Source organism: Vidua chalybeata, chromosome 3, assembly GCF_026979565.1.
Source record: "Vidua chalybeata isolate OUT-0048 chromosome 3, bVidCha1 merged haplotype, whole genome shotgun sequence".
NCBI classification, from domain to species: domain Eukaryota; kingdom Metazoa; phylum Chordata; class Aves; order Passeriformes; family Viduidae; genus Vidua; species Vidua chalybeata.
In genome coordinates, this window is record NC_071532.1 from 47,979,420 (window position 1) to 47,998,422 (window position 19,003).

At 38.2% G+C, this 19,003-nt stretch overlaps 1 protein-coding gene and 1 long non-coding RNA gene across 3 annotated transcripts in view; one reads left to right on the forward strand and one right to left on the reverse strand.

Moving 5' to 3' along the window:
• Positions 1–13,935, reverse strand: part of ADGB (androglobin) — a 99,500-nt gene extending 85,565 nt beyond the window's left edge. For both annotated transcript variants that reach the window (XM_053939665.1, XM_053939664.1), the window contains exons 1-2: positions 13,811–13,935; positions 1,064–1,190 (exon numbers count right to left, since the gene is read on the reverse strand). In XM_053939665.1, coding sequence (XP_053795640.1) covers positions 1,064–1,190; positions 13,811–13,872 — 189 coding nt within the window. In that variant the 5' untranslated portion in view covers positions 13,873–13,935. The remainder of the gene's footprint in view (positions 1–1,063; positions 1,191–13,810) is intronic.
• Positions 13,936–14,103: 168 nt separating this feature from the next.
• Positions 14,104–14,584, forward strand: LOC128786420 (uncharacterized). Its single transcript, XR_008430281.1, has 2 exons — positions 14,104–14,179; positions 14,424–14,584. It is a non-coding gene; the product is annotated as an uncharacterized LOC128786420 (long non-coding RNA).
• Positions 14,585–19,003: the final 4,419 nt, after the last annotated feature.

Sequence of the window (19,003 nt, forward strand, 5' to 3'; positions counted from 1 at the left end):
TTCATATATAGTTAATTTGCAGTTTATATATGATAATAATAATGTCTGGTAGACCTGACAAATTAGTGTTAGATAAATGCTGAGTACAGCCCAAAGACACCAAAAGCGGTAAAGGAACAGGACTCGACAAGTTAATGACAGTCTTCAGTACAGAATGTACACCTTCTCTCAAAACGATACTTTGGCCCCGCAGGAGTATAATAATAGTCAACCTTAGGATAAGAAAAAAATAATCTAGAAATATGTATGGAAACATAAACATAATACACAAGGACACATTCAGAAGAAATATATTAACAATGCAGAATTTGCATATAAAATAGGTGATAAATCATGGTATTTAACGCATTTGAAATTTCAATTTAAGATGCTGAGGTTAAGAAAGTTTTTAAGAAATAAGTTTACTACTATTCTGTATGGAAGACCCATACATTCTGCAGTGATAACCAGTGTGAAGGAGTAAAAATCCATGAAACGTTTAATTCATTTCAAAGTTGGAAAACAGGAATTTTTCAACATCTGGCAGGTGCTTACTTTCTGCAAAATGACAATATGTTCCCTCAAATCATTCCCTACATCTAGAACTGCAGACAGTGATTCACATGTCCAGAAACTGCAGTGTACAAGAGAAAGTACTTCAACATCCATTTTTGCCATAAAAAAGTCAGATGCATCAAACTTTTTGAGTCCACAGAAACTGCAGTGCCCTGAGGAATGTGTCAGTGCCCTGACATACTACAACAGTTCAGCTGTTCCCACATCCGCATTTTTAGTTATACTATGAAATAGATTTAAAGGTTGTATTTTTTTTTAAACCTTTAATGTACACACATTAATGCACACAGATATGTTAACAGTTCATTTTAAAGGCAGCAAATAAACAATACACAACACTTCTAGTTTATTACTGTAGTTTAGTAGGGAACTATTTAAACATATTGAAAATATATGATTGAAAATAAATATATTTATCAGTAATACATTATTTTGAAGTTGTGACAAATACTCTATTAAATACAAGTAAAAAAAATGAAGTGGAAATAATATGTGTCACACAACTTACTGAAATTTGACCTTTTCCAGGTTTTTCTTTTCCAGCTTTTCCAGCATCCCATTTTTCTGCATTGATATCTGCATCATTCCATTCTGGCCAAATAGGAAATCTCCACTTCTCATTGGAAGCAGCTACCCTGGAAAGCATAGAAAACACACAACAGCATAAATAAAAATGAACAGCATTATTAGACAAGGATAGTAGAAAGTATTTTATATTATAAAATATTTTTTTTAAGGTAATAGGAATTTTAGTGGTTTTAACTATGTTAACTTTTTGTCACTAAGATAAGCAAACTTATCTTAGAAAATGCTTGTTGTTATTAGGTATAAACCAACAAAGTATTTAATGCATTTATACTTCTGCTGAAGTAAAGTGGGTAGCTGAAGCACAAAAACAGATTTTGAGGACAGTTTCTTCCCTCTTCTTTTCCCCTCCTTCAAGCCACATGGTTCTCCTTTCTCTCCTGTGCCAGTCCTAGCATTCATCACTCAGTTCTTCTGAAGGCGTTCTTTCTTTTTTTCTGACTTATTCTCTTTTGATAACCAGAAGGAGCTTGCCATGGATAAAAGATGCCCTGGGGAAAAGGACTCCTACTTCTAGGCATCTGGAAGCTGCTAAACCAGCCAGTGCTCTCTCCAGGCAGTTTCATTCTCAGGGCTCTTGTGCTACCAGCACTCTCACTACTTTCTCCTGGGTTTCACAATCCTGGCAATAATTTTGCTGAGGGTGAAAGGATTTTCACAAGACTAATACACAATGTGTTCATAGCCACAAAGCAGGACTAGTGCACCTTCATCTTTCCAGTGCATACAAAGGGCTGAAAAACTGAATTAGCTAGAATATTCATTCAATGTTCCTATATATAAATGCAACAAAATGTGTAACTACATTCCAAAGTCAAACACAGACTACTTAAATGATTAGTCTGACTAAGGCAAATGTTGTCTAGCAAATGACACCTGAAAATCCTATTAAGCTCCATCACCCAGAAGGTGGAAGCAGGGACAATTCACTTGGGGAAACAGAGGCATTGCTCAAGTGTACAGCAGTGAAACTACAAAAGCAAAAGCTCAGCTGGAGTAGAAATAATCAAAGGACATTAAGGACAAGGAAATAAAGCTCCCATAAGTACATTGGCAGCAAAGGACAAATAAGGAAGTGCATGACTGCTGCTCAGTGGGGTGGGGAACAGCTTAGTGACAAACATGGGAAAGGCCAAGATACTCAATGTCTTTTTGTGTCTCGGGTTTTGTTGGCAAATTTGGCTCTCCCCAGTCTAAGAGTCTATTTACAGAGTCTGTGGGAGTCAAGCATTACCCACAGTAGAGGAAGGAGCTGGGCAGCACTTAAGCCAACTAGACACACACAGCTCCATGGAACTAGCTGCAATGTGAGCAAAGGTACTGAGGGAGTTGACTGATTTGGATTTTGGTAATTACAGTACTTGGCGACACTTTAAACTCAAATAGACATGGATCTAAGAAACCTGATGTAAACTGCTCCTGCTTGAGTAGTTTACCTGATGTAAACTGCTCCTGCTTGAACACACCCTTCAATCAATGTTTTTCTATAATTCCATAATACTTTAGCAATAGTAAGGACAAAGACATGGGTAAAAATAAACGCTTCTCACTGTCTAGACATTAACTACATTCATCCACACTACCAGTAGCTTTTAATGGAAGACAGCTGTTAAAATTCAATACCATCTGTGCCTTCTGCTGTGCAAAAACCACCCAAATCTCTCTAACTGGAAGGAAGATGTATTCTGTAGGGTGATACTTAGATTTATATTTTCATCTTTGTCACCTCAGTCAATAGAGTAAATTGACTCTATTATGTTTGATCTTACATTAATGGCATAATATTTTCTCTAGTTTTTCTTGAAGACTCAAATGATGCTTCATTCTGTATTCAATAATATTTAACAAGCAGTTGAAAAACTCTGAGGTGTTTATCAGTTTCTCTGTACCATTTCCAGTTGTTTCAAAGAATCTGCTGCATCTGTGCTAACTGCATGCATGAAGAACAATGAAAAACTAAGCACTGGCTGTATCAACAGATTCAACATTTGTGATATTTTGAAAGCTGAACACTTCAAACACTGATTTAAGTATGACTCCTGGCAGTTTCTAACACATAGTAAAAAAATTATAAGTTAAAATTCTCATTTTTTGTACTTCTTTCTTACTTCAGATGAAATACGAATGGCATACGTATCAATTTTAAATACTTAAGGACTAGTCTTTTTTTTTTTTTTGTATCTTTTTTCTACTTTTAAATCTGCATTTGCTCTTCTACATATTTGTAGAGAAGCATGGAAATTTCACTTACTGGTAACAATAATAAAGATATTCTGACACCATTCACAAATAAAATTAATTATAATTGCAATAATTTGTAGAACCATAGAATGGTTTGGGTTGGAAGGGACCTTAGAGCTCATCTAGTTCCACCCCTCCTGCCATGAGTAGGGGACACCTTCCACTAGACCATGTTACTCAGAGCCTTTCCTCATTTCTTGCTATAAGATTTCTAAGTGCTTTGGGACCATAATAGAAATAAAAAAGCATAATTTCAAAATGCAGCAGTGAGATATGGAAGACTTACTTAGCTTACTATCACACTAAGACAGAAAATAACTTTCCACCACACTTTGACACAACAGAATACCCTCAGCATTAACAATGGGGAAGACATGGAAACAATGCAACCTATGATTGATACCTAAACTAAGTTGTGGAAGTCTAATGCTACTGCTTCTCAAAAAGGATAATTCAATAAGACCTGGAAAATTAAAAAATAACTGCAATTTAATTGGTTTCCAAATATAAGTAATAAATAGTAATAAATGAAAAAAAAAAGACAGCTGAATTAATTAAAATACTGCATTTGAGTAATGTCATTAAGAAGTTCCTCTATTACAAGAATTGAATAATATAACTGAGAATTCTTTGAAATGAACTGTAAGTTACAAGGACAATGCAAATGACTGCTATTTTATGCTCAGGCTGGATGGGTTCATTGTGCAACAGTATTTATAAAACCAACTCACTGGCAGACTTCCTTTTAATCCTGTGCTAAACCCTCAAGGAGAAAAAGGAAGAATAAATTGCCAAATGAAATACCATGAAGTTGGCAGTAATTCACCTCTGACCCTTAAAGCAGCTTCTCCGAGAATACTGGTATAATTGATATAGTGCCAACAGAGGAAAGAAGGGACGGCATGATAGACAAGCACAACAGGGAAAAAGCAGAGAGATTGCAACCTAAGTTTTTCAGAGACTTCAGATTTAATACAGAGACAGGAAACAAGCCCACTGGAAATGTGCTCTCAAGTAATACAGTCATTTAGTCTGCAGACATATGCACTACCACATTCTGCAAGCAAGATCTTGTCAGCTTGGTTAATGGAGTCTAGGAGGCAAATATTTTCTTCCTGAAACACATAAATCTAATAGTAAATTATCTATGACCATTCCTTAGAGAGGGAACCGAGCAACACTGAAGGGAGTCTTCTCAAGAATTACAGAAGTATTGGTAGGTACTTTCAAACAGCATGGCTACTCCAACATTCCTTTCCCAATACCTATGTCAGTCTGGATCATCAGACAACAATAATTTTGTGATTTTTTTAGAAATCATGAAGACACCAAGAGGCAGGAAAAAAAAAAGTGTCCCTTTCTGTGGATTGTTTGAACAGTCGTAAAAAAAGCCTTCTGTCCTCAGTAAAGCTTTGATATTAGGAAAAAGAGGGCAGAGAACAAACAGATACTTCAACTTTTTCTCCAAATCTGCACTGCAGGGAAGCTACTTAAGTTTTTCTCTAGTCTCTTCCAACCTCAAAGACAAAAGACTCCTTTGAAGACCTTATTTATAGCAGAAAGTTCTTTTAAACTATAATCACTGAAATGATTTTTAAAATGTAGCATCTGAATATCTTAGAAACCCAGAGCAGAAACCATGGTAACGCTCAAGTTCATAAGAATCTCTAAAGGATACAAGAAAGTTTGGCCAAGTATCAGTAACTCTGTGCAAAATTATTTGCTCTTTTTCTTCATATCTAGTGCCATTCTTCAGAAGAGAAACTAACAGAATGAGTCACAATCAAATTATTTAATAAGCAGGTAATAAGGTAATAGTTCCCTCCTTAATATTAGCATAGTCAGTAGCAATTACAAAATATTAATGAGTTGTTTACAATACCTTGCCATTAGTCTTATCTTGGCTACCGGAGCCAAAACTTATAGGATTCTCTGCAGAAGCAAAATAGTCTGTGTGTTCAGAGCTCTCATGTTTGGGAAGACCCAAGCCATGGATGCAGTTCAGGTACGAGGAGCAGAACAAATAATTGTAAACCATCTATGTTGCAATCACAGATGCTTGCAAAAGCCTATGACAACAGGTTTTATTGTCATTTCATTTTTATGTACTGGGTTGGGAAGAAATCCTAGGAGGATTTTCTTCCTTCTGAGGAAGGAAGAAAAAAGCAAAAAAAAGCACAGAGTACTTTCTGTGTGAAGCAAGTTCAAACTGGAAAAGTAAAGTGACGATAGACAGGAAAGATGAACACCAACTGATTATTCTTTATAGACATATAATTTTTAAACGGGTCTGTAATTTAGGTCACTGTTTCCAAGTGTGGTTTTCTCATTTCTAAACATAGCTGATATCCTTATAGGTGTCAGACAAACCACTAATAGACCTCAGTAACTAGTCAAGAATGAGCCTCTTTTGAAGGCACACACATTTGCTAAGAGAGATGTTTACCTAGCCTCACATTTAGCTTTGCCAGCTAGAAGTCCACGTTTTCTTACCTTTATTTGCCTTCACATTAATGGAAACCAAGTTATTCCTTCTTGGTTTGCTTTCCAGATTCTAGGAGGAGGAAGAAAAACCCTAAATGCCAAATCCCCTGTGCAAATTTTACACAGTAGCATGCCTTGGACATTATTTGAGAGAAAACTTAATAGAAAATAGCAGTTTAAAAGCCCTGTAGGTTTTAAGACTTTAATTTTTTGTTCGCTCTCCTTGTTTTCAGCCTGATTCCATTTGTTGCCCTAAAAATATTGTCTGAATTCTTATCCTTGTAGTTTTAGAATTCCAGCTAAAATTGAGTATCACCTGCTGTTTTGATCCATTTATCCCAACTAAACCTTTTTGCTATATAAAAACTCGAAGTCAGAAATTGAATATAAAACACTGAACCAAGTAATAGACTTTTGCCATGTGTTACAGGAAAAAAAATGAAGATGTATTCAAAAAATTGGTGACAAATAGACAGATAAACAACTGAATACTTAATTTAGATCACAATGGATTTGTTTTATCTTGTGTGACAAAACCTATTTAAAGCAAAAAATAAAATTTGTTCTTTTTTTTCGGAGGAATTCCTGTAAAATTCAACCTTTGTGCTCATAGCAAGCTCATGTACAATGTTAGAATTTTGGACCCTGATCCTTTAATTTTTGCATTCCAGGAAGAATAGTTTCTATTGCACAAACTACCATTTGTAAACTGCTCAAAGACAGAAGTAAAATCAGGTGGCATTATATACTTGAGAAACAATATAATGTATGTGCTGCTTTCAAATGGCAGACCAAGACCCTGTAGCCTGCAAGAGCAATGCCAGAAAACTCAGCATACCATTTTCTGTGCTGAGAGAGGCAGCTGTACTGAAAATTCTCTGCTCCTGATTCCATGGAGCCAAAGATCTGCTATAAAAAAAGCTTTGAATACAGAATGGAGAAAAATACCTTTTACTTATTTGAAAAACATTCTTCACAATGGAAAGTATCAGATTGCCTGGAAGTCATTCATTTAACAGCCTTTCATGTTCCACCACACTGGAGGCCACTTAAACCTTTAAAAGACATCCTTCAAACTTATTTTTTTTAATTACATTCCCAAGAGTGGAACATTGAAAATTAATTCCAAGAGACGCCTGCCAAGGCAGAAACACTATATTATCTAGCTCTTAAATGAGCCCTTGTAACATAAAGAAAAAAACAGCCTACAGAGGTGGGCTTTCTATCCAGTGTTACAGGTGGAAAATATGATATACCAATATCTAGATAATGTCATAGCAAGAGCCTGGAAAGAAGAATGTCTTTTCCAATCATTTTCAGCCAATCTCAGCCAAAAGAAGTTGATCTCTGACAGATTCTTCCAAGATGGTTACCTTGGAGATAACCAAGACTCCGAGTTATGCTCCAGGTGGGATTGTGAGCTGGTCCAAATCCTTTGAGGTTAACTGTTTTCAAAAGGTGGTGGTGACAGGCCAAGTGAACAGACTGTCACAGACAACAAGGGGATTAAGCCGTATCTTGCAGTTTTCCACCAAGTCACAGATTTGAAAGCAAGTAACATCTACATCCAATTTGCAGATCAAATTTCTGTCTGATAAATGTGCTCTTCTTCCAACTAGCAGCAAATGAATAGGCATTATAAGGTTATAAGCTGACCTTAGACTCAGCTGTAAGAATGCTACAAGGACTGCTTTTGACACTAAAGTTTGATACTCAAGTATCAAGTAGAAGAATATGAACTGCACGGCATTGCTTCTTTATTGGCTTCCATAAAAACCTCTTATGCCCTCCATATGGAACCAGAACAATTAACCAAGAGTTTAAAGTCTCTGCATGGCAGAGCATGCCAGTACTTCTGAGGATTTAGGCCAACTCATTTAAAAAGCATTTTGCATGCGCTGTTAAGAAAATCAGGAAATCCCATTTCTTCCATGGTGGTTACAGAGAATTCACAGAAGATAAAGACCATTCTGCTTAAATAGATGAATAATCCCTGGCAAACAAAGTCTCTAACATTATACTTTAAGAATGCTTTCTAGTTTCAAATCACAATTATTAGTATTTTTCTTCTGACAGTACATTTTCTGCTACGCAGTTCTGCTGAAAGCTGCTTTTCTCCATCATACTGTTCCTTACACTGTTCATCATAATAGAAGTCAAAGCTCCTCTTGCACAGCCTGATTGTACAGTCTCCAACCAAGGGCTCATGGAGTGTTTGCCTGTAAGATTCTCTGACAGTACTTTGAGTTTCATGGAAAGAAAAACCTAAAACTAAAATCAGTAGGGAGTACAGCATTTAGTGTGATATTGCCACTAGAAAATTACTTAACATTTTCATGCCCATGAGTCTATGAAGTTTGAAATCTACAGATCAAATAAGCTGAGCTCTCAGGGATTCTTTGTTTTAATTAGAATTAACTAGGAAAATTAATTTGAATACATAATTTTCTAATTAATATGCAATCTAGTTAAAAAAAATTTAACTTATTGATCAGCTTATATGATATTTTAGTATGCTTCTCATATTTACCTGGGGAAAAAAAATTATCTCACCACAAAGCATGAAACTAAAAAGAAAGTTAAAAGTAGAAAGGAGTAAAAAGTTGTGCAAAGTTGTACTGTGCTTACACACTGAAAAATTTCAATTAATGAAGCACAGGCACTGAAAGCAAGAACTTCATTTTTCTGGTCAGAAATTCTAGGTCTAATTTAGAATTTTTTTGTGATACTAACAAAATTACTGCCCTCAGAAATATGAGTTACTTACAAAACAAATAGACAATAAAAACAATAAATGAAAAGTGGTTCTTTCAAGCTTAAGAAAGATAATGCAAAATCTTCAGGAACATCTCCAGCTTTAGTCAGGATAGATTGATGTATTAACACAATAGTACAGTAGTAGAGCTTGCAGATGGTCAATGATGGAATAAATAACTTCTGAAGAACAATCATGAACCTAAGATCACAACAAATTTATTCACTAACACTTCTATGTCAGGGGAAAGCACTTATGTGCAGGCTGGTATCATTTGCTCGGCATTTCAGATGGTTAAATTTTAAGGTACATAGATACTTCAGTTATGCAGCTGGATGTCCTGGAATCCTGGGCCACCACTGATTTATGTTGTGCCTAAATTATCTGAGAGACCAGGAAATGCCTTCCAAAAAGCTGCTGACAGACATTCAAACCAAAATTATTGTTTATCTTTGGATTGCAATTAACAGCATGCTGAAGGAGACCAGGATCCCAAAACATCCTCAGTTTTGTCAGGACAGTAGCTGCAGCTGGAGATGAACAACTGCTTTAGCTCAAGATACACCACTCACAGAGTGGTGAAGCCTTACCTGGCTTTGGCTAGAAAGGATCTGAACTGAGCTGTTTTGAGACAGAAGAGACCCCTGAGTTATCAAAAATCAGCCTTGTAGTAAGAATATAAAATCTTGCAATATGTTAACAGTTACAATTGTAAAGCAGATTATGAATGCAGTGAAGGTTTAAAATTTTTCATATAATTTTTTTCCTTGAGAAGTCCAGTGAATAGCTATGCTAGGTTTGGCCAGGATTTAAATAAATTTCTTCAGAGCAGCTTGTAGGGGGGATATGTTTTAGTTTTGTGATGGAAACAGTGTTGATAGTGCAGTGATATTTGAGCAGTGACTACGCAGAGTCAATGCCTTTTCTGCTTCTCACACAACTCCGCCAGCACGTAGGCTGGAGGTGCACAAGAAGGGACCAGAGGGGATTCAGCCCAGACACCTGACCCCAACCAACCAAAGAGACTTTCCTTACCATATGTTGTCATGCTAAGCAATAAAAGCTGGGGGAAGAAGAAGGAAGTAGAAGACATTCAGAGTGATGACATTTGTCTTCCCAAGTCAGCATTACATGTGATGAAGCCCTGCTTTCATGGAGGACGGCTGCACACATGTCCATCCACAGGATGCAGTGAATGAATTCCTTTTCTTGCTCTGTTGATTACCTATTAAACTGCCTTTATCTCAACCCACAAGTGTTTCCATTTTTACCCAGATTCCTGCCCTCATCCTGCTAGGAATGAGCTAGCAAGCAGTGTGGGTCAGAGCTGCCAGATGGGGTTAAACCATGACATTTGAAACAAATTATATTTTTAAAAACAACTGAGTTTCCAGTAAATTGGGCAGAATTAACCATAAAATGGGTACACCTAATTAAAAAAAATGCAAAATCAGGGCTAGTATCCTCAATGTCTTTTGTCCAAAACATTCACCCTGTTTCAAGTCTCTAGCAGAAGTTGGTTATAACCTCCAAGCCACACTCAACTTTGACTGTAGCTCATGCACAGCCAAAAACAAGCATAAGCACCTCCATAAGAATGTAAGCAGCTTTTACTCTAATACAACAACCCCTTCTCTCAAATAAAACAGGTTATAACATATGTTGCAAGTCAAAGATGTACCACTGGGCTACCCCCTTGGACCACAAACAGGATAACCGGAGTACTGAGTGAGAGAATGGGTGACCTTTAGGCCAACACCTTGTCTCAAACAATACTGCAACTGAAAACGTTTATGCAAAGAGCATAAAGGTGTATCTAGTATATTTGTCAAATACTTTCACAGTATGTTTAAGAATAGTGCTCGAGCACTTCCCAAGCTTGATGTAGTTGCTATGTATTTATATAATCTTCAATGGGTTTATTTTCTGAAGGCTTGTTCACAGATTCCATGTAAATTTTTAGTGCCCATTAAAACTTACATTAACCAACATGACAGGTCCACTAAAAGCTTCAAGTTCAATTACCATGCTCTTACCCACAAGTCATGAGTTCTTACCACTCTCTATCTTCAGCCTATCTAAAAAACCCAAAGCATCAAAAAATTAAAATGGTCAGTCTATATTCTCTAAACTACCAAACCTAAAGAACACATGCTAGCAGTCGCTAAAACCTCAATCACAAGCCATGGCTGAAACCTTATTCTAGGCATATGGGAATTGAAAATGAACTAGCAATGCCACTATTTTTTTCTGCTCTTATTGTCCCATCCGTTAATCTTAATAACAAACATTAGGTAATCCTAGGCATTGGTGCAGCAACCTGCTACTGATTGCAATCAATCAGGCACACAGCTAAAAAAATAATTTTTTCTAGTCAGTGCAGGCTTCAGCCTGTCTCTGCTGGTCCTTAAGGATATATCAGTAGTAAATATTAGTTAGTGACCTCTTTAAAAGAACTCCAGCATTGATCTCTCCTTCCCCTATATACATTGGTGACCTCTGTCTGTGCCACAATTACCCCTAAATCATTTGCCTCTCTTGGCACTGACCATTAACTCCTCACTTTTGTCCCTAAAAGCCCAAACCCTAATTGAGATAGATGCTGATGGCTTAATTCAGAAGATTGGCCTTGATGGCATAGAGCCTCATCAAATTAATTTAAAAGCATTTTAATTCATTATCCATTCTTACTATTCAAGATTCTCGTCCAGTGCCACCAAAGACATCAATTCCTATTCACCGTAGCTGTTGAAACCTGGGAAAGATCAGATTCTTGGTAGCCTCTAATGGTACAAATAAGAAAAGCTGTAAGGGCAGCAGTTCTTTTGAGCTCTTCAGCCCATCATCTCCAGCAGCTGCCTAGCTCCTGAGGGAACTGCTATCTAATTAGAAAGCAATAATGAAGAGAGGCCCAATGGAATATCCTGCAGAGACCCAATGGAAATCTGGCTAGCAAGTCCAGAGGAATTTTCCTGCCTTCTCCGTATGTTTCTGAGGTCCCACTCTAACAATGCAATATATCCACCCATAATCCTGATTGATTTTCCAAAGTGCAGACGTACTGTCCTGGCTGTTCTAAACACTTCTGGGAGAAAAAAAAGAAGCCTGATTTCACTAGAAATTGAGAAGAGTGATTTTAAGGTGATCAAAATACATTGCGCAGATGTTTGTACACATTGCTCTCGGAGGATTTCTGTATTAATTTCATCCACAACAGATGAAATTATAACACTAATTCCTTTTTGGAAAGCACTGACAGATTTCAGGATTTCTTTTACAAATTGATTAAAGAAAAATTAGTCTTTTTCCTTTTTATATTACTTCTATTTAGTATTTTGATCATTAGAGACATATGAAAAACAAGTCACGTTTACTATCAGGAGGACAGTATTAGTCAAAAGACAAAGTATTTTTAACATTTTTTATCCTTGCAACTGCAAGCTTTGTTCTAAAATAAAACGGAAAATCTATCTTGCAATTACAACAGAATACTAAACTTACAAGGCAACATTTTCTCAGGCAGGCTGCAAATATCCATTTCTCTTTCTAATACAGGAATAGTTACATTACTTAGGTTCTCATAAATTTACATAAAATTTTTACAATAATTGTCTCTGCCTCATAAACATCCTGAACAGAATGAACACAGATATCAAAGAGAATCAGAGAATATTCTCAGTTGGATTCCACTAGGATCATCAAAATCCAACTCCTGGCCCTGTACTGGACATCCCAAGAGTCACTCCATGTGCCCAGGAATGGTGTCCAAATACTTCTTGAACTCTCTCAGGCTTGGTGCTGTGACCACTTCCCTGGCCAAAAAAAAGAACAACAGAGTTACTAAGCAAAGGGTGCAGTGAGGAGAAGGAACTAGATACTGGCAGCCTGCAACAGAAAAGGTAGCAAAATGGGAATCAAGGTGTGAAATATAAAGTAGAAACATGAAAATATAAGAAACCACTGCGTAGTAAAGGCTGTGTAACTAGATATGAAATAAGCACAAAGAGGCATTTGAGATTGACTTCAGGAGACAAGTTAGTGATACAACTGAAACCTTCATGTATGGCAGAAAGAAAAAGGCCATAAGCACATACATGAGATAGCTTTTTCATTTGAATCCTGACAACACCATGCATTCAGGCTTACATTAGGATGAGAAAGCTGCTAACACCATAGAAACAAAACTCAAAAGTCAAAACAGTGACAGTGAATGTCCATGTTCTCTATTTATTTGTCTTTTCAGGAAGAAATAGACATTTACACAGAAATATACAAATTCACACTAAACACCCAGCAAATAGCAAATCATTTAAAAATAACTCAAGAGATGATACTTACACAGAAATATTCAAGAAATTAATAGGAAGAATTATTTTCTTTATCATAATTGTTTTCCTCAGATTCCTCATAACATAAAGCAAACCTTCCAGACACTGGGAATTTTCTTTCCTTTCTGTAAGGAAAATTGATGTGCTATAACCGTCATTAATAATTTTGTCTCCAAAACTGCAGCTAGTTTGGTTCCTCTCCCTGACGAAAATAGAGCGCCCCCATTCCCAAAATTATTGTCCTGGTTGACAGACTTGAGGTTCTTTTAAACCCAAAATCATTTCAGTGAGCTCTTAACCTCTTAACTTCTGATAGCTCCCGAGCAGCAGCTGAAGGCTTCGTTGCCCTTGCTGTGTGCAAGGTCCGAGGTCTACGTGCCAGACCAGGGGCGCCCCGGGACACGCGCGGCGCCGGCGGGGCAGGATGGCGCTACCCGGCAGGAGCGCCCCAAGGATCTCACAGGGAGGGAGCACAATTTCCACACGAGCTGGGCCCCCAGGTTGAAGAAACAAACAAAAACCCAAGAACAACCAAACCCCATCTCGGCTTTAGAAACTACTTTTAACAAAGCACCCACACGAGCAAGTGAACTTTCTCAGCACAAGCTGTTTGCCCGCACGGCGCTTACGGCCACGCACCCGTGTCCGGCCGGTGCCACGGCGACAGGGCCGCCTCGCACAGGTGCCCGCCGGCCTCGACGGCCGCCCGGCCCGAGGCAGAGAAGCCTCGGGGGAAGCTCCCGGCCTGCCGCAGCAGCCCAGGCCGGGCACGGGGTGTCTCCAGGCACGCCGCCCGTGTCGGGCCGGCCGGCGGGGCTGCCATCCTCCCGCACCCACCCTCCCTCTCTCCCGGGGCTCTCACGTTTTGGAGGAGGCGGTGGCGCGGACGGAGAGCTCCTTCTTCTTGCCCGCGTTTGAGGCCATGGCCGCGGGTCGGTGCCGCCGCGTCCGCCGCGTTGCCGGGCGACCCCGCGGACCGCGGGCGGGGCTGAGGGCGAGAGCCCGAGCCGCCCCAGCCCGGGCACGGCCCCTGCCGCCCGCTTCGGGCTCGAGGAGCCAAAGGAACGGCGTGGAATGGCTATGCGGGCAAAGGTTTGGTTTCGAGAGTAACAGATACCGCTTTCTGCGGCAGCTTCAGGAATCCGTCCAAAGAACGTAGTTCGTCTGCTGGCCGGTGATAATCAGTTGTGAGAAGCTGTCGACTCCGTCGAAGACAGAGAGACCTGGACAAGTAAGGGGACTGGGCCATCACCACTTGTATGAAGTTTGCCCAAGACCAGTGCTGGATTCTGCACCTGGGACATGCACCCTGGATGTATGGACAAGACTGGGAAACGGGCTGGACAGCAGCACTGCAGGAAGGGACCTGGGGGGCCTTGGTCGATGGAACTTGACTATGAGTCAGCTCTGCCCTGGCAGGCTAGAGAAATTTTAAAGCTAGATTATGCAAGTCTTTATTTTCTTTTTAATTTCAGATTGAGGCAATTAACTAACTCCTGCTATAAAGCCCATGATTACCAAAGTGAATGCTGTTCCACCAAGGTCAGATAAAATTAGCTTTAGTCTGCTGGTTTTGAATTCAGCGGATAGTTGTAGTGAATGATGAAAAACCCTTAATAAAATAGAATATACTTTGCTTATTCTTATTCAAGCTTTTTCAAATGTAAAAAATCAATGTGAATCTATTTGTCAAATTGCAGAGGGCATGAGTAGATTAAAAATAGGAGGAAAAATAGGCAGATGTTGCTACATCTAGAGGCTTGTTTTAGACAAATTTCAGATCTTGATTTATATTGAGATGACAGGCAGCCAGATATACACTCAAATTTTAAAGGGCAGAATTCTTCCACAGTTTGGCATTTCCTTTGGCGTTATGTCCAACAGCATCCATTTTAAACAAGGTACTTTGGGACACTTCTCACTTGAGAGCCAAGTAAACATTTCAATTTTATTTATTTCTTTTCAAACTGAACAACTGGTCTTCTCTTCATACAGTTATGCTATCAAAAATTGATTAGGGCAAACAGATGAAAATAGGAGAGAAAGAGATGAGTTTAAACATCTGGCTACACCTCTTCAGTACCAGCACAGGGCTGTTCACCTCAACATCTTGCTGGATGCTGATGCAAACCTGTAGATGGAAGTCAGGATTCAGTTTGTGACCCAGAATGCAGATAAAAAGACCATAGAAATTACAGACTTTCTATTCCTCTGAATCCCCTTTACTTTCCTATACTTACTGGACAGAGAAAATACTATGGAAAAGTAACTATGAAAAATATATATAAATGTAAGAGGCATTTATGAAAGTTTTCATAGTAGGAAAACTTCCTTCTTGATCCCCCTGCAGATGACCAACAAGGTTTGCAGCATCCCAGCAAATACAGCTTTCACAGTACACTTAGGTGAATGGCAACATAAAAGTAACTGAAGTTTGAGTGCCTGGGTCTGTAAACATTTTGGGGTGGTAGAGGAGGAAAAACAGAAATCAGAAAAGCATATTTAAGTACAGAACCTTTAATTCTTTGCTCTGTTAATGACAGTTACTACATAGGAAGTTCAGAATGGACCTGACCTTTACCTTAAAATCCTACAGTAAGTTTGTTTGCTAAGAGTGATGGCATTAAAAGCAGGTATCTAGCTGTTTTGTGAAGGAAAAAAACATCTCAAGTTTAACATCCATCAAGTTACATCTTTTTATTTATGCAAGAAGTTCATTTAGAATTATATAACCTAACAGCAATGACAAGGACAGCTTGTTTGGAAAGAGAAATTAATCTGAATTTCAAACAAGCTAGTTTTCTAACTGGCAAAGCATCTGTAAGGTCACATCAGCTGTTTCGCTGCCCTAATGTCTCGAGCCATGAAGTATATCTGACAGACACTCCCTGAAGGGAAGAAATTGTTAGGGTAGAGGCAGCCTGACAGAAAACGCACAAGACAACAAAACAAGTGTTAGGAACCCATTGAGATGTCATGAAATAAATACTAAGGTAGGACGTACTGATTAGCAATGGATGGATGACCTTCTGGTCATCATTCTTCTAAGGTACCATTCAGGACACTAGCTTCTTTGTTTTTCCCTGAAAGCATGACAGCAACAGCTACAGCACATGCAAGTCACTTACAGGAAAGCAGCCTTTTAATCTTAAGTATTTTGTACTTTTTTACAGCAAGACATAGTAGTTGGAGAGAATAAGAAAAAGAGTAACTATGAACAGCAACACCACCAAAAGCCCTCAGGGGTCTTGGAGCTCAGACTTAAGTCTCCTCTGATTTTACAGAGGGCACAAGGACTTCAGAACAACAGAGTAAAAGCTTTTGCCTTAAGAGAAGGAGTGTGGGATTGGGGCAAAGCAGAATGTCTAGAAAAACTGATGAGTAGGCTAAAGACATGCATTCATCTCAGAGATGCCAAGTGACAGGATCAGAATCAATGTGAGAATTTAAATACAATAAATTCCTCTTTAAAATAAATTTTATTTTTAATTACAGTGAAGGTGGTCAAACACTGAACAGGTTTTCCAACAAGACTGTGCAGCTTTTATCAAACCATGAGCAACCTGCTCAAGGTCTGAGCACAGGTGTAAGACTACACAATCCTTCAAGACCACTTCTGGCCTTACCTATTCTGTGGTTCTGAGACATTTTCCATGAAAAAATGGGTTAAGGTCAAAATCAGCTAGAGGCTTCTGTAAAAAGAGATGCTTCATTTTCAAGCGTGAGGTTGCAACACTCACAAGATGAAAGGATTTTGGTGTTGTATTTTTGAGACTTTTTCCCCCATGTCTTTTTATCAAATTATGGGAAAATCTAGGTTCTGAAATTAATGCTTTTAACAGATTAAAAAAACTCATTACTCTTTTACTTACAATACTCTCTTTTATCTGCTTGCTAAGTGAAAGAGCAGGTGGAAGAGATGCAAGAAAAGTACAGATCAGTGGGAAATAGTGAACAGAGGAGGACAAAAGTGCACTGGCATTTCATTTAGAGCAGGCAGTGAAGGATCAGGAAAAGAGTGAAGGGTAATCAAAAAAAGAACAATTGTGAGTGGTGAATGTTAATGCCTGAGAAAATGAAAACACTGCAGTATGTGATAAAGCCTGGGAGGAGCAGTCTGTGCACTGAGTCGGGAACAGTCAGTCACCGAGGTGACATAGGCCAGGGAACTGAATTTGAGCAAAACCATCCTCCAATAGATGGACTGAAACTATGCACAGGCAGCTCTAGTCTGTTAACTCTTAATGTGAAGCTAGGGAGTAAAGTGAATGATGAGAGTTTTCTAGGGTAAACTATGGAATAAGACAAGGTAGGGGAAAAAAATCACAGCCAGCTGCATAATAGAAAATAGTTTTTGCCTAAGCACAGGACTTCAATGCCATTTCTAAAATATCTTATGGTAACATGTCTCATCTGATTTTGTCAGGGACATCATTTTTCCAACATTCCAGACTCTCTTGAATTTGACACACTGCCAGAAATGTGGGGTTCATCAGAGTCCTATGTTACTATTTCCACTTACCTTTTTTATTTTCAAGTTCTTTATTTGCTAGAGCACCATTATATCACATTGTCATGCTATAATCTCATTTTGGAGAAACACAGACCCAAAACATTCCGTTAAATATCAAGCAGTTGTTCTAGTCCAATTTAAATACAGCAATACCATCAAGTCCCATGGGACTGCTCAGAGCACTTATTTAGGTAAAAGTGTGAACTGAGGATCACCACAACTTGGATTACCTCTCCACTCTAATATCCCTATATCTATAGGGATATAACAGTGTATGCCCCAAGAGCAGGCAGCAGAGGAAAATCAAAGTGCCTCAGGGAATCATGCAGAGCCACTGCCTTTCTTTTGTAAATTTACATTCGATGATACAGGAATATCTTTCTACATCAAACGGAAAGACTTTCTGGGTTTGATACAGTGTGAAAACTCTATCTGAAATCTGGAGTTAAATAAGACAACTGTGATTTTCTAAACTATTGGAACTGTTAAAAAATTTAGATATGGACAGAGGAAGCAGTATTACCTCTTTCAAAAATTCTAGATATTTAGCTAAAAAGATACCGTGAAATTGTGGCAGTAGCCTGAGGGACAGAAGGGCATTTGTTTTTAAATTGAGACTACACAATCGTAATGTAGTGTAGACTACGGAACTGCACAACCTATTAAATCTCTTAGTACACTGTTTTACTTACTTTCATTTTTACCATTTTTTATAATTAAGAATGTAACCTTTTTGCAGGAGATTTAAAAAGTTAAGTCTTCTTGTTCTAAGTAAAGGCATACTGCTGATCACAGCAAATCCTTTTTAACAGTAATTAACTTTAGTGTGTTTTAAGTGCGGTTGCAGTTGAATATGCAGACCAAAAGCAAAAAGCTGTACTATTGGAAAAATACAAAATGTAAGATTGCTGGATAAATATGTTTTAATAGAAACATGTTTAACATTCTTAATGAAAAGTTAGAAACAATATATCTTACATCTAACTGATGTAAGATGTCTTCTAACTTGTTTTAACCAAATAAAAATATATTGTCTTCTCTAAGTAATAAAATCTGTAACAGTTTACATTCTCTAACTTCTGAAACTCTCATAAATTACACAAATTATTATCACACTTATGCCATCATCCATATGCTAAGTGCCATCCCAGCCATTTGAGCTATAAGTCATCTGATCTAATTGTGCTTAAAACAATAACCCAATGAAATGAAATGGCATCCTGGAAGACAATCTGATGGAAAATTCTTGCTCCTTAAACTATAAAATAGAAGAAAGCAGTGATTTTGGGGATCTTGTGGCAAAGTGCCATTGAAAACAATTCTTTAAGTTTCAAGTGAAGTAGTTTTCCTGTGTGGTGGGTTGACCCTGGCTGGATAGTAGGTGCCAACCAAAGGCCACTGTATCACTCCCCTCTCAGCTGTATGGAAGAAAGGAAATATAACAAAAGGCTCATGGGTTGAGGTAAGAACAGGCAGCAATAACTCACAATTGCTCTCATGGGTAAACAGACTTGACTGAGGTAAATTAGTTTAGTTTATTAC